Source organism: Python bivittatus, unplaced genomic scaffold (assembly GCF_059951505.1).
Source record: "Python bivittatus isolate LINGU-HERP-01145 unplaced genomic scaffold, Pbiv_v1 ctg000480_np1212, whole genome shotgun sequence".
NCBI lineage: Eukaryota > Metazoa > Chordata > Lepidosauria > Squamata > Pythonidae > Python > Python bivittatus.
In genome coordinates, this window is record NW_028277075.1 from 10,926,367 (window position 1) to 10,942,350 (window position 15,984).

The 15,984-nt window shown below is 36.6% G+C and overlaps 1 protein-coding gene across 2 annotated transcripts in view; it reads left to right on the top strand.

Moving 5' to 3' along the window:
• Nucleotides 1-2,793: 2,793 nt before the first annotated feature.
• NEK9 (NIMA related kinase 9) overlaps nt 2,794-15,984 on the top strand; it is a 34,613-nt gene continuing 21,422 nt past the window's right edge. The window contains exons 1-5 of one of the 2 annotated variants that reach the window (XM_007425449.3): nt 2,794-3,240; nt 7,806-7,983; nt 8,654-8,709; nt 10,435-10,505; nt 13,372-13,477. In XM_007425449.3, coding sequence (XP_007425511.1) covers nt 3,052-3,240; nt 7,806-7,983; nt 8,654-8,709; nt 10,435-10,505; nt 13,372-13,477 — 600 coding nt within the window. In that variant the 5' untranslated portion in view covers nt 2,794-3,051. The remainder of the gene's footprint in view (nt 3,241-7,805; nt 7,984-8,653; nt 8,710-10,434; nt 10,506-13,371; nt 13,478-15,984) is intronic. The other variant, XM_007425448.3, reaches the window with a different exon arrangement.

Consider the following 15,984-nt stretch of genomic DNA (forward strand, 5'->3'; position numbering starts at 1 on the left):
TCTGGATACTCTTCCAGGGCAGCCCCATGTAGAGTGCATTACAGATAACCAGTAAATTGAATCTGGATAAGCTGCAACTAAATCAAAACATCATACAAGCTCTAAATAAAGTCCTAGATACACTTAATTGTTTAATTAAATTGTCTTTCAAGTCTAAAAATATCTGACAGCTACTTTTTAGAGTATTGGAAGATACTTGTTGAAAATTGTACAAACACAGTGAAAGTATTATATTGTTAAAGGTAACATGATGGGTGGTGAAGGTCAGTATCTGTAGGCTCATCTGTGAAACTAGATTCATCTAAAAATAAGGCTGTAATGTAAGAAGATGCACTGTGGAAGTCATTGCACGTCTACCATGCCTGATTTGGTTTAAATCAATACCTGTTCTGTGTGAGTGTTTCTTCTGGGGAAGACAGGAAGTAACCAAGGTAGAGTTTGGTTTATGTATGCATACACCTTGAGTGTTTGTCTATAAACCTTTGAGGGGGAAATGGGTACTCTTTGGGGGCCTTGTTGCTTCAATTACATACCATGTAAAATTAGCACATAGGTATGGTTTACATTTGTTTCACTGAAATATGTTCTATCAGTTTTCCAGTCTCCCTATTTATAACTCTTAATAGCCCACAAAAACTTGTACACCACTTTGAACAAATTATGTACACTTTCATGCATGAAGACTTGTGGAAAAGTTTCATTTGAAGGAATTCTTAAGTCTGAGATATACTACAAATTCCAACGCGCATAGCACTTTTTAAGTTTCATATACGAGGAAAAGGGGAGTAGCAAATAATAAAGGAGTATGCAATGCAGTCCCTTCAGAGATCCGTAGTATTTAGGGAAATTTTAATCTGCTGACAGGCCCGTGCAGCCATTAAAGTGTTGTCATTTTGTATGTTCTAATTTTTCCACTAATAAGCTGTAATGTAGACCACAAACTAGGATGCTTTAAATGTATCTTTAATATTTTGAACAGTGTAAACAACTGTTTTAGTGAAATGTAAATTCACTTTAAAGTACCACCTGTCAGATATTTAAAAAGGTACATTCTCAGTATATTCAATCACATTATTTGCTTGAATATTTAAGCATGTAAAAATTGCAAAACTAATTAGATAATAGTAATAGTTTGAATAAGGAATAGACTTCATATTCCATGGAGTATGAATTCTTAATCCTTTTTGGGGGTTCTGTCTATGGAAAACTAGCCAGGAATTTCTCAGGAATTTATAACTGGCTCTCTTTAAAATTATTATTTTACTGGCCACAGAAACATGAGACTGCACCTATTCTCAGCAGTTTGTCAAGGAAAGAGATCCAAAATCAAATCCTTTAAAGTATGTAAAGAAACCTTCCCTTTCCTGGTGTCTTCCAGATGTAATGGAACTGCTTTTAGCCATGCTGGATAAGAATTTTGGCAGTTGTAGTCCTAGCATCTCTGAAAGAATGTCAGGTCAAGGAAGACTGCTTTAGAGGAATGAGAGTAAGTGGCTCCATTTACCTCCCTCTGGTATTTATTCAAGAACGGGGAACAATTTATATTAAAACCCTGCTTTGTTTAAGATACCTGTGGGGGAGGGGAAGACCTAATATCCCCAAAGCAGCATCCTTTGGTATAGTCTGCAGCAACCCCTTATCAGTTTTGATTTGTTGATTTACCTATTTTCCGGTACAGGTAGTCCTCGGGTTATAACCACTTGTTCAGCGATCGTACAAAGTCATGATGGTGCTGAACAAGGGGGACTTACAACTGGTCCTTGGAGTTCCAGCCCTCACAGCATTCCTACAGTCATGTGATCTCAATCTGGGTGCTGAGCTTGCGATTACGCTGTCGCAGCAAGTCAGTCATGTGGGTTGCGATTTACAACATTCCCTGCCAGCTTCCCACAAGCAAAGTTAACTGGGAAACCGGCAGGAAGTTGGAATTCACCTGAGGTCTTTCCTTAATGACTTGCACGGTCCTTGCTTAACGATGGCAACCAGGACTGCCATCACTAGATGACATGGTCACAGGACATTACACTTTAGCAATTCCAGTCCCAATCAATCCAATGTGGTAGTAGTGCCTAGCACTTTTAATTATAAGCGGTTATAAAGGTTAGCGTTAGAACACTCCATTTTTCTTTGTAGTTAATACTCATGTTGTTATTGCCTCACTGAGATGACAATACAGCTCTGCTCATTTTCGCTAAAAATCACTGAATTCTGAAATAGACTTTCTACTTCTGAAAGTGTTAATTACCAAAGTCTTTTTTGTCCACTCTACCTGCTCCTAAGAATCGGCACTTCTGTCGTACATTTTGCAGTGAAAATTGCTAACACAACGGCTGCAAATTTCGGAGCACAGGACTCCCAGCCTCTCCGTCGTCTCCCTCCGACCCATTCCACCCCTTCTCAGGCTCTACGTCTTGCTTTACTTGGAGTTCAACGGAGTTCAGTCACGACCACTGGCTTTCTCACCTCCCACGGTTACCAGTCGGCGTTCTTGGCGTGTGCTTCGGAACATCTTGCTGCGGCATAACTAGTCCCAGAGCTTTCCTCGTTTTTGCCAACGGCGCGTAGGCGGGCGGAGGTCCCAGTCGCCTCTGACAATAGGAGAAAGTTCTCGGACGGTGCCCAGCTCGCTTTCCCAAAGCGCTTCCTCGACTCCCCGCCCCTCTCCCTTCGCGCTTTCCCGGCTGCCCCATTTCTCCTTCGCGCTGCAGGGCTCGGTGGAGAGACCTTCCGTCTTTGAGGGGGCGCGGCGGGGCAGAAATGGTTCCGGGTCAGTGGAAGCCGTAGCCGACCTGCTGCGCTTGGGGGCTAATGAGCTTCAGGGGAGCCGGGGAAACGGGCAGTCCGGAGAACGGGTGGCTCTCCCAGATTGAGGCCAGGAGAGGGGTGCGCGCCTGCGCACAGCCAGAGCTCCGCTGAATTGGCGGCGGCGGCGGCGGCAATAATAGCAGGAAGCTGCTCACCATCACCGTGTGAGGGGCCGCAACCCTTGGTCGCCTCTGCTCCCCTGAGTGCTCCCTTCTTAGATCTCGGGGAAGCGGTAGCGGGGCAGCCATGTCTTTGAACCAGTACGAGAGACATTACGACTCCATCAACTCCGACTTCGGGAGCGACTCGTCCAGCAGGAGCAGCCCCCGTCCTGGCCCGAGCTTGGGAGGCGAGCAGGAGGAATTGCATTATGCCCCTATAAGGGTTCTGGGTCGGGGGGCGTTCGGTGAGGCCACCCTGTATCGCCGGACTGAGGTACGTCGGTGCCCTGTTACTCTTTTTCTTCCTTGCATACATCGAGGCCCCGAATCCTGTTGGTTCTTTATTTTCTTTTATGTTGAATCCTGGCTTTATAATCCACGGGATACCAACTTTTTTTTTTTAATTGCCCATGATACCCTTCATGGGTATTGGAATTTCCACCTCGTCTGTAGTTTGTTATCAAGAATTTAGATTTCCGTGAAGAAAGCTGAACCAAATGCTGTGCCAGTTTTTCATCTAATCCCTCCCTCGTTTTCTGATTTGCCTCTTTGCCTTTCTGATAAAATGCCTCCTTTCTTTGAGGTGGGCCATTAATATCTTACATTTTGGAAGTGAAGCATTAGGGGTGGGGGAAGGGGCTGGCAATTTTGCAGTAAATTGTATTGTGCTCAAAGCTTTTATATCTACTTGCTGGAAAATCACTTCTTTTGCAAGCTTCGGTTCCCTCGGTTTTCAAAACTGATACAAAGTTCCCAGAAAGTTTTAAGTATTACCAAATACCCAAAGAATTTCACCAAACTGGAGGAATGCCTATTATAATAACAAGTGCAATTCATTATTAGCAAGTACTGTATAAAAGGATGCATGCTGAGACAAAGCTGTATAAACACACATACAAGTGGGATTTCAACTGGAAGCAACTGTACAGGAAAGGGGTTTCACCAGGAAAATAAATGCTGCACTTGATAGCTGCAAAAGACAGAAATTCCATGCAACAATCATTACAAAAGGAACAAAAAATAAAAGTGTCAATTTCATAGTGTTGCTCAATCAATTTTATTTCGGTCAAAGACTGGCATATAACCAATGACATAGCTCTTATGCTACAGTAAGTATACAAACAAAAATCATGTTAATAGCATAAAATAGGATGTGGATAGAATTATTGAGGTAAAATTGCAGTGTGAAGATATTATAAACAAAAAAATCCTTTGTAGTTACAGTTAATTTTACAACAAATAATCTAAATGCTGTAATTGACTAAAACAAATAACTATAAACTGGTATAAATAATACTAAAATTTATAAAAGACTACAAGAATAATAAATTTTTATACTAACTTGTCTTATCCAATCCATTTTTTGGTCACAAAGTAGGAAGTTAGACATAAGATTCACCCCTGATTAGGGATGTTCATAGTGTTGCTATTCAAACTTACAGCTTGCCCAGATTTGGAATCCTGTATACTGTAAAGCTGAAGGGCAACCAAATAATTAAGAGACTGAAGCCACTCCCTTTTTTATAAATGCTTGATACTCTTTCACTTAGAAAATAGGCAAATATAAAAATGATAGAGATAGATAAAACAGAACAAAGTTTGGAGTATAGAAAAACTTTTCCATCTCAAAATTCTGCATTAATAGTTAACTGATTCTAGAATTAATTCATGAACTGCTGGGATATCTAGAACAGATAAAAGGAAGCACTTTTTTACATAATTAACCTATGGGCATAGCACATACTGTAGCTAAAGTACAGAGTTTATAACCAGATGGTTTAGTGATTGATTATGTGCCATCAAGTCAGCATCGCCTCTTAGTGACCACATACATAGATTTTCTCCATGACAATCTATCCCTAACTTGGTCCTTCAGGACTTCACCACTGCCACCAGATCTGCACCCATTACCACTATAAGTGAGTTCATCCACTTTGCTGCTCGCCTTATCTACTATTTCCTTCCACCTGTTGCAGGATTAGAGCCTTCTCCAGAGAGCTCAGTCTTCACCTCATGTGTCTGAAGTAGGATAATTTGAGCCTGGTCATTTGTTCCTCTAGTGAGAAACAAGACTGAGTGATTTGTTCTCGGATCCATTTGTTTGTTTTCTTGGCAATCCATGGTATTCTCAGGACTCTATTCCAAAGTTCAAAAGTGTCAATCCTCTTCCTGTCCTGCTTCTTCAAGGCCCAACTTTCACTTCCATTGAGTGTCACAGGGAATACATAATTTGAAGTGGTGACCACCAATTAGATAAATTCATATAGGATAAAACTATCAGTAGATAATGATGGCTATATGTTGAAGGCAATAGTTATGTTAATGCAATTGCTAGAAATGAATTGGAGATTATACTGCAGTGTGTGTTGGCTCTCCTTTGGCATTTAGTTTGCCACTGTGGAAGGAGCATGTGAGGTTATATTGTCCTTTGGTCTGGTCTAGCGTAACTTTTCTGGCTATTCCACAATAGGTATCCCATTCCCTTCTACTGACATTGCAAACATTTCTGTCTGCCTTCCCTTTATTGAGTTTGGTAGATTTTCATCAGGCTTGTCCTGTGTTGTATGGGGAATTTTGTACCTAAGGTCTAAAGAGCTGCTGGGACTTGGTGCCCCTCCCCATTTCTGTTCTAAAACACCTACCTTGTTCTAAGTATTAGGTAGGGACTAATATTAGGGTCTAATTTGTGCATATCAAAAGATCATGTCTGTACATAGTGTCTTTTTGTGTCACACAGCAAAAATAGCAGCTTCTAAAACAAAACCCTGACTAGTCTTGGCCCAGATTCAGTCTTAATCATTTCCAGTATTGTATTTAAATAAAAGAGTTTAGATATTTATTTATAAAATATATGCTATACGCACACACACACATATGTAGATGTATATATACACATATACACACATGCACATATATATAGATGTACCACACATTGATAAACTAATCCCAAAGCAGGATTAAAATGATGAAATAACTACAATTTTACAATAAAAATTCTCTAAAAAATCTACCTCTTTCAAACTATAAACTAGCTTAAAACCCTATCAAACAGGAATCAACAGCAAAACACAAGATTCAGCAGTATGAAGGTTTTGGTGAACAAATATATCTTCAGATAACATAGAAAATAAAGATAGAATTATGCAGTTGCGGAACTTACTTTAAAAATGCTCTCTCTTTGCATAGTTAAAATTTGGTAAATACAGTGCCCTCGGTTTTTATTTATTTATTTAAAAATGTATATGGCCACGCAACTTGAATAATGTAACTCTGGGTGGCTTATAAAAGCAATAACCTCATTCCTTTACTGTACTGGGTTCCCAAAATTTGCCCCAAAACGTCATATACAGCTTTTTTCAGTTGGTCATACAGTATAGGCTGTTCGGGGATGCATAAATAAAGCGTAGATTTCTTCAGGGAATATCTATTCTCAAATAAAAGGTACATCACATGGCACTTCATAACTTTGCAGATCATGTAGCAGAGATAACAACTTTTGATTGCAGCAGAAGAAACAAAGCTCTGTGAAATTTTTGACAATTCACATATGCTTATCATGATAGTTTTAATGTTAAAAACTGGACTGGGCTCAGGAGGCTTTTGTTTATAGAGGGTTCAAAAATTTCAGCCAAGTTAGCAACATTTGAAATTGGTGTGACTGAATTAATTATTTCAATTACACAGGGCAAAAATAACATCTTGCTCAATGGAGTTGGAATTATGAAAGTGATTACTGTATTTTCAGTTGAAAATAACTGCTGCATGAGAAATTCAGTTAATGGAGAAATAAATTTTGCTCTTGTGCTGTGTTGCCTGGCTAAATTGTTTCCCAAACTGATGTTTAGCATTGGAAAGAAATCTCCATTAGCATAATTTTTTCTTTAATTTTGCATTTAGAAAACTAAAGAACTGGCGCATTTAAGAATAAAATATTGAAGATATAGAAAACTTGCTTCCTTTTTAGCAGTTTCCTCTGCATGACAAAAAAAAAAATGACAGGATGGAAGAGGCAAAAGCTGTACTGCTACATTATATTTCAGCAAAGTTCAGGGCTAAACTATAAAGCAAACACATTTTAAATAAGACTATTAATGAATCTGCATGATAGAGGCAGATAATTTCTGATCTGGGGAAAGGGGGTGAAATCTGATAAATTTGTGCCATGTGGATTTGCCCACCAAGACCTTCTCTCTGGTTTCCTAAGAAAAATGGTGTACAGGGTAGAATTAGTTCATTAGATATGTGTGAAGGTGGAAATGTTTTGTACACTCTGTGATTTCAACTCAAACAGTTCCAGGCAGGTCTTTGATTGCTACCTTCCTTAATGCAGTTACATTTGCTAATTATTTTACATTATTAACAATTGCATTTCCTATGAGGGAAATGATTTTGGAATGTCCCAGCTAAAATAATGATATTTTTAACAGGGCATTAAAGAGAAGTTGAAAATCCTTGACGTAGCTTCAGTGGCTACCAAACTTAATAATTTGGCTGAATAAAAGCATAAAATGACTTAGAATCTTACCACAAGAATGTGATATTGATACCAAATAGTTTTTTTTTTACTGTATAAAGCTGTAGTTGGAATAACAGGTAACTCCTACTCCCTCATCAAGTCTTGTTGTGCACTATAGATTATCTGCCTCCTTTTGAAAAGCTGATTATATTCAATCATTACTGAAAAGGAAAAAAATGTTAGTTCTTGACATCAGAAATAAGGAAAGGCCATTTGAATCCCATACTTAATTTTTGGATTAATCAGGAAATAAATACTATTTTTAAAATGTTTCTAAACCATCTTGAGTATACATTTGACTAAGCAGACTCTTTAAATTGCAGGACGATTCACTTGTAGTGTGGAAGGAAGTGGATCTTACCAGACTGTCAGAAAAAGAGCGGCGTGATGCTTTGAATGAGATTGTTATTCTTGCTCTGTTGCAGCATGATAATATCATTGCTTATTACAATCATTTCATGGATAACACCACTTTGCTGATTGAGCTGGAGTACTGTAATGGTGAGAACAATGTCTCGTAAACAGCAAGCACATCTTCCATATTGAGTTCTCGGGGGAGAGATGGAACAGAGAGAGTCTGTGCTTTGTTTATAAATGTTTAGCTACAATGGCAGATGGAGAAATGCAAACCAGATTCACCTTGGAGGACTGCCATTTATATTTCATAGATATATACTCTGTAATGTATTTGCTGACTAAGAAACCCTTACCTGAAGAAAAGATGGGGTACTAAATGTACAGTAGATTAGAGGCAGATTTGCAGAATAAACAGACTAAAAAAATGTAAAAGTACAATGGCAAATAATTCTTTTTTTATTTAAGCTTTGCATGGTGTTCCCTTCTCCTTTTTTGAATATTTTGGATTACATTTTTCCTTCCTTGCAAAACTCTGTAGTCTCAGTTTCTAATTAACATTACAAATAACATTAAAATCAAATGATGTCATTATTGATTTACACTTAAATTTCATTTACTTTCACAAGTTTACCTAATCTTTATTTGCAATATCTTTTGGGGCCTGGATTAATGCCAGCAGCAGCAGCAAAGAATATAGTGGAAATGACAGTCCTTTTTCTGTAGAAAAAATTAGGAAAACCTTTATGAGGGATTTCTAATACATAAATAGAACATGTGAAATTTATAACTAAGTACTTTTCTTTCTTACTTACAGGGGGAAACCTCTATGATAAGATCCTGAGACAAAAAGACACATTGTTTGAAGAAGAGGTAATGAAAACGTTGAGACACAAAGGGACAGTCTACTTCTTTTTCATGAACTTGATTGGCCTTGAATTTGGTTCTAAAATGGTCTTCCCCAACCAGATTTCTTCCAGGCATGCTGAACTACAGATCTCATAATTTCCAGCCAGTATGGGAATTATGGAAATTGTAGGCCAACACTTACAGGCAGGGTCAGCAAACTGTATAGCAGCAGGGATCAAGTAATCTCTACATTAAAAAAAAAAAGTTAAAATGACCCAAACACCACAAGATCATCACATTTTATGAATTTTGAGAATGCTGATATCTTGTGTGTACTTGTGTAGAAATGCTGAATTCCTAGGAGATTTTGGGGAAAGTTTTTTGCATATTGAGATCTTATGAGATTTGATAATGTTCTAAGATTTTTTAAAAAATAATTTTGGGATTCTGCAAATGTCATCAAGAATTTTGAGAATGCTGATATCTTGTGTGTACTTGTGTAGAAATGCTGAATTCCTAGGAGATTTTGGGGAAAGTTTTTTGCATATTGAGATCTTATGAGATTTGATAATGTTCTAAGATTTTAAAAAAAATAATTTTGGGATTCTGCAAATGTCATCAAGAGAGTTATGAGTGTATCATGCGGGCACTGCTGTGTCACCCTCCACCAACTGCCATAAACTAAGCAGATGGCGTCACATGCATCAGTTCAGAGGGAATAGTAACCTTTTCTATGCATAAATGAATACTTCAATCTTCAGTTATGTAGTGAGATGGAAAAACTCCAGTCTGATTATATGGAGGGCACCTCTCCTATGCCACTGCCTTGCACTCAGACCTGTAGGAATGAATGCTTAACAAGTATATCTGTATCATGTCCATTTTAAATATTTGTGAGGTACTATAGGTCTCACCTTGAGAAGGCTTATTCCTAAGGAATTTATGAATCTGCTTGACCACTGTGACAGAACAAATCGTAGCCTAACAGCTCTAATACAGAATTTGGCTATTTCGGCCACAACTCTTAAAATACTTTTCTCCTCCATTTCATATTTAAAAGAATGAAACAATTTTTTTCTTAGCAATTAAATTGCTAAGCATTTTTTTCTTAGCAATTAAAACTAATTGCTAAGCCGAAGCATGCATGCATTTGTTCTTATTTATACAATTGTTAGGCTGTTGTTAATTTACAGTGTGATTACATATATGTTCATTGTGTCCAGTGAGGCTTACTTTCTGTTTCAAATACGTTTTGAATTGCAGCCCTAGCGTTTTTAAAACATATTTTAAAACAAAAGCCATCTTATTAAAATAAGATAAAAATAAAACAAGGATGCATATTCAAGGGATGCCCAATATTTTACATATCTTACTCAATGAGAGTATATAGATGTTCTGTTTAAAGAAAGTGTCTAAAGTATAGGGTTGTGGTGTGATAGCTGAAACATCGAATTAAGGAGTGTAAAATACCACTGTGATTTTTTCATAGCAGCTTGAAGCCTCAGCTCATAACCTTAATTATTTTTGTTATTAATTTATGAATTTCTTTAGCATCTATCCTCCATTTGGAAACTGTATGAACTAATTATTCCAGAAAGTTAACTTTGTAAAAAAAGTGCTCAATACTGAGATGTTCTTAAGTAAATGATAAAGTCCACTTTCTAAAGGAAGGTTCAGTTAGAATATTTCCTGTTTGTCTCCTAGGAAACAGTCTCATTTTTTTTCTGTGTGGACTTTCATTTTTTGCAGATGGTGGTGTGGTACCTCTTTCAGATCGCATCAGCAGTGAGCTGTATCCACAGAGAAGGAATCCTTCACAGGTACTTTAACTTAGAGAGGTACAAAACAAGACAAAAATTCTGAGTGCCTGTTGACTCTGACAAATTCCTTCTGAAGGAAAGGCATCTATATTTATGAATATATAGTTAAATGAGAGTTCCTCAAATTATATACAGCCAAATATATACTGTATGAAAGGCCACATTCTGCAGCACCAAGTATCTGAGGAGCGTTTCCAGAATATTAATTGAGTTACAATTTACTGTTTCCATAGGACAGACATAAAAGATAATGGATACAATGGAGAGCTCAAGTAGGTTTTTTTGATTAGGCTTAGATTCCTGTTCTGCTGTAAAGCTCATTGAATGACTTTGGGCCAATCATCTTTGGCTAAGTATATTCACAAGGCTTTTGTAAGGTTAATATGGATTGGGAAGAGAGCCATGTGTACTATCTTGAGCTCCTTGTAGAAAAAGCATGATATAAATGAAATACATGAATATTATTGCTGTGAAGTATCCTAGAAGCAAAATATTTAGATTGGCATATTATTTCCTGTATTTGTTGCTTAACAGATATTTTATAATTTTAGTTCATATTAGCTTTTTAACCACTGGACCATAATAATAATAAATATTATTCAGCGCTGGTAAGATCTCATTCTGAAGCCATATTAAGTTGGCTTTGTTTCCATTCTAACTGCTTGTCTCCTCTTATGAAAGAATAAGAGGATAATAAGAACTCTGAATTTCTTTGGCTTGGGATCCAGTGTTGTCATCTATCAAATAGCAGAATTTGGAAATAAATTAGACTTCGTGGAGTGACAAATGATACAGTTAGAAATGCAGGCATGAGATATTCTTATACCCAGGAGAGTTCCAGTTTGTAGGGTAAACTTTTTTTTGAATTTGTGAAGTGCTTGAACAATTTTGTTCTTTTACATGGTTGCTTCATAAAAGTTTTAAAATAATATTAAAAAGTCGATTCTGTCATGAATTTAAGTTGAAATGCATTCTTCTAGTCCTCGTAGCTGAAGCAGCAAAAAGTTCTGGCATTATCTATTAATTGCTTTCAAACCATTAAGTTTCGAGTAAGATTAAAGTGGCTAAGGAACAAACATCTGTATACTAATTGCAGACATCAGTTTTTGTTCCTTATAAAACAAGAATTAATGGTTAAAAAGTTTAGGGATCGTTCTTCAGGATTGTGTGCCTATTATAGTGAGATAGATTCTGCCTCTGTCTTAAAGGCCTTCTGCCATTGCACAAAAACCTTTGTTCTGGGGTTAAGCATTTGCTGTACTACATCTTTTGATCTTCTCATTTCTTAATTGGCCCCTTTCAGTTTTGTGTTTTCATATATCTTTTAATGCCTTTAACTGCTTTTGGCATTTTGCATCATTAAGAATGATAATACATTAATAATAAAGAAGTGAATTAATTGATGAAAAATTACTAACTTCATAGTTTTGTGAACACAAAAATTGCTAATAAAGATATACTGTAATCTATTAATCAAAAGTAGACTTACATATATGGTATATTCATATAGTATTACATAACTGATTTGTTAATATTTAAATTTGTTTATTTAACAAAATTAAAAAATGAAATTAACCATAAACTACTATAGGCAATCCATGTTTTGAAATGATGCTCCAGTTGGGACTCCTTGTGATAAAATGGCTGTTCAGATATAGAAAGAGAAGCAAGTGCTTCCTAGTGTGGTGTAATTGAAACAGAATGAGTATCTTTCTAAGCTTGTAATTTTTTTTTACAATTATAGAAACATGCAGTATCAGAATCCATTTTTGTTGTCCTCCTGTTTTTAAACCATTAATATGTAATTCAAATGCATATAAGGAGCAACAAAAAGAAATTAATCCTACAGAATAAAATTAATATATGGAATAACTTCTCTTGAACAGGGAGCAATAATATCACATCATAGAAACCAGAATATGATGGGGTCAGCTAACTGTTGGAAATCTGGTGCTCAAAAGACATTTCCAACAGTTAGCTGAAGCTGTCATATTCTTCCTGAAAAGATGAATAGGTATTAAAAGGAGGTGGCAAGGCCAGGATGATCTTAACTGATCTTGAAAGATGCTAAGAGATCAGATCTGGTTAATTCTTGGATAGAGACCACTAGGAAATCCCAAGGCTGTATGTTAAACTGGGAAGAAGACAATACTACTACTATTAATAATAATTGTTATTATTATTTATTAAATTTATATGCCATCGACTCTCAACAACTCTGGGTAGCTAGTAGCAAACAATAGCAATCCACTTCTAGATGGTGACCGAGAAAATAACATGGGTATTATCTAGTCGCCAGGTATAAGATTTAGCTTGAGGGAGTCTTTACCTTTAGATTCTAAATAATTATTGTTTTTAATTAATCATAATTTTCTATATTAATGTGACATAGAGATGCCAAGGTGATCTTCCAGATATGTGCTTTGTAAACAACATTGTTTTTCAACTTAGTCTATAAACCCCAGCCATTTATTTTATCTATTGTTGCTCTGAAAAATCTGCTTTATTGTGTAATTCTATGCACATCTTTGTAGGTCCCATTGAGTTCTTTGGAACTCACTCTCAGAAAGAAGAATATAGGACTGCTTCCTCATTGCGTTTCAACCTGATATTATTCTAGTATCTACTTTAAACACAGATTAACTGAGAATACTTAGATTGGCCTGCTTTTAAAACTCAAAAATAATATATATCATCCATCACATGATGAAGTTTAATTTAAGAGTACTGCAACAAAAGTTTGAGACTGTACACATGAAGAAAAGAGTGCTAATTCTTTCAGAATGTTAATAAAGGGGATATGTTAACTTTTTAAAAGTTCTGTGTCTGCTGATATCAAGATCATATCTAAATCTTTCTTTTCTAGAGATATAAAGACTTTGAATATCTTCCTCACCAAAGCAAACCTCATAAAACTGGGGGACTATGGTCTAGCAAAAAAATTGAACTCTGAGTATTCCATGGCTGAAACTGTAAGTGGCTGCAGGACTAAGATGATGATGATGATGATGATGATGATGATGATGATGCAGCTGTTTGGGACTTTATGCACTAGAGATAATTTGATCAACTATTTCTTACTTACTCTTCTTCTGAATGATCTCTAATAAAAGTATCTAGAATTTGCAATTAAGACATTTGAATTCTTTGAATTCATATCTGGAAGCTTTTCAGTAGATATTTTTTCTTGGCCCTATATATATGCTTTCCAAGATTCTGTGCTTAAAAAGTATTTCTGAATATTCCTTTGTTTGTTGTATTTCTGAATAATGAGTTCTCCTCTTCTTTCAGTATATCACTTAAATACTTAATAGAATGTATAATTTATTTTAAAGCCTTTATTTCTTACTCCATAACATTATTTGACCTCAACTGAAATCATGTCTGTGTATTTGGGAATTAGCTTGCTTGAACTTGGAGAGATTTAGGCTTTGTATTTAAATTTATAGCCTACCCCAGTGATTCACCTGTACCATCATATCTAGATCATCCTTTGCTTCTCACATAAATCTTTTTCTATAAGCTCTCCAGGTATAACATTCTTATTTTTTTTCTCAGCACATAAGCTATTATCAGTGAACAAGTTATCAAACAAGGAATCTAGAACATTGTGAGATTTCCATTAGTGAAATGTCTAATGTATAAATGTCTTGTGAAAGCAAGTTTCAACTAAATATGAACTTATGCTTGGGGCAGAATGCATTACAGAGAGTGGTGGCAAATCCTGGTTCCTTGATGAAAATCTCTAGTTGTCTAATTAATATCTCCGTGTAATATACAGTACTTGTCATTCCAAAGGTAGTTTTAAAATAGTTTGCATGTGAAAGCTGTTAAGCATACTCCAGTCTAGTCTCTTCCAGAAAGGAACTACCTGTATATACTTGAGTCTTATAGGCAGAGTCTTCGTTTAGTAGGGATAATCTTTCAGTAGCCAAGAATACAGCTGTTGAGGGTTACTGTGAATACAGTGATGGTATTATACAAGTAGGCAGGAGTAGGATTTTCTAAGGTGTGTTTTGGGCCTTATGGAGAGAGGAATTCTTTGGTTTTATTAGATGTGGTAAAATTTCAGTAGTTCACACATTTATTTTGTGTTGTTTCTTGACAAAAATTGATAGGTGATGATACCACCATTTTTCTAGCCTCTATTTCATTAAGTTCTGCAGGCCATGAAAAAGGAGGAAGAGTATGCTTTGCCCACCTCTGATTTATAGCATGATATCTGCAGTTTCATCACCCTTCTAAAAAATATTCTTTTAATCACATTTCTGGGAAAGAACATATTGAGTCGAACAGGTTTTGATTCAGTCCTATCAAGACCAAGTTGCTGTGAGTGTTGGGCCACATGGAGATATTTCATCCTTGATTCTGAGCTTGGTTGCACTGCCTTGTTTGGACTCAGTGCACAATTTTGGGGAGTCCTGGACTCACAGTCCTGGTGGAAGGGCAGGTGGCAGTTGTGGCCAAGGGGGCCTTTGCACAACTTTGTCTTATGCACCAGTTGCACCCATTCGTGGTCTAAGGGTGCCCTCCTTATGGTCATTCATGCTTGTCAACTCCCAACTGAATTATTGCAAATTATAGCCTCTACATAGGCTGTCCTTTAATACTAACTGCAAGCTTCAGTTGGTCCAGAATGCAGCAGTATGGGTAGTTATGGGTGTTCCTCCATTATGCTACATGATACCTCTACTCTGCAAGTTGCACTGGCTCCCAGTAGGCTTCTGATGCAGTTCAAGGTGTTGGTTATCACTATAAAACCCATTGTGGCATAGGACTGGGAATCCCTATATGCTCTCATAGGGAGGGCTCAGTCCAGGGCCCTTCATTGAAACAATGTCACATGGGACCTTGGAAGCATGTCTTCTTGGTGGTAGCCCCTTCCTTTTGGAACAGTTTCCCCCTCAATATATGGTTGGCCCCAACCCTCTAGGCCTTTGGAAAGGCAGTTAAGACCTGGTTCTTTCCCTAGGCCTTTGGGTCAGGATGAGCAGAGTCCCATTGGATGAGTTATAATATATCTTAGTTCTGGTCACAATTTTATTGCTTTAGTTGTTTTTAATGCTATGTGTTGTTTCCTCTGCATTTCGTGTTTGTTGTTGATAACTTTTGTATGCTGCTCAGAGTTACATTGTTTGAGTTGGGTGGCCACATAAATGCTCTAAATAATAAATATTCCCAAGACTTGGTTTGAAAGAAAAAACAAACTGACTAAATGATACAACTAATGATATAATGGGCTAGAGCTTCTAATATTTATGTTGGCCCTCACATTATACTGGTAAATCTTTTTCTCTCTGCCCTATTTGTTTAGTATAATTGTTTGATGTCTTTTTTGTTTTGACTATTTGCTTCAGTTCAATTTGCCCCCTTTTTAATTCAGTCTTTATTTTGCTCTAATAAGTAATTAAGAGAAAGCACAGGTATTCTAGATTATACATAGGGCAATATATGTGATAAATTCCAGTCATTACTTTTC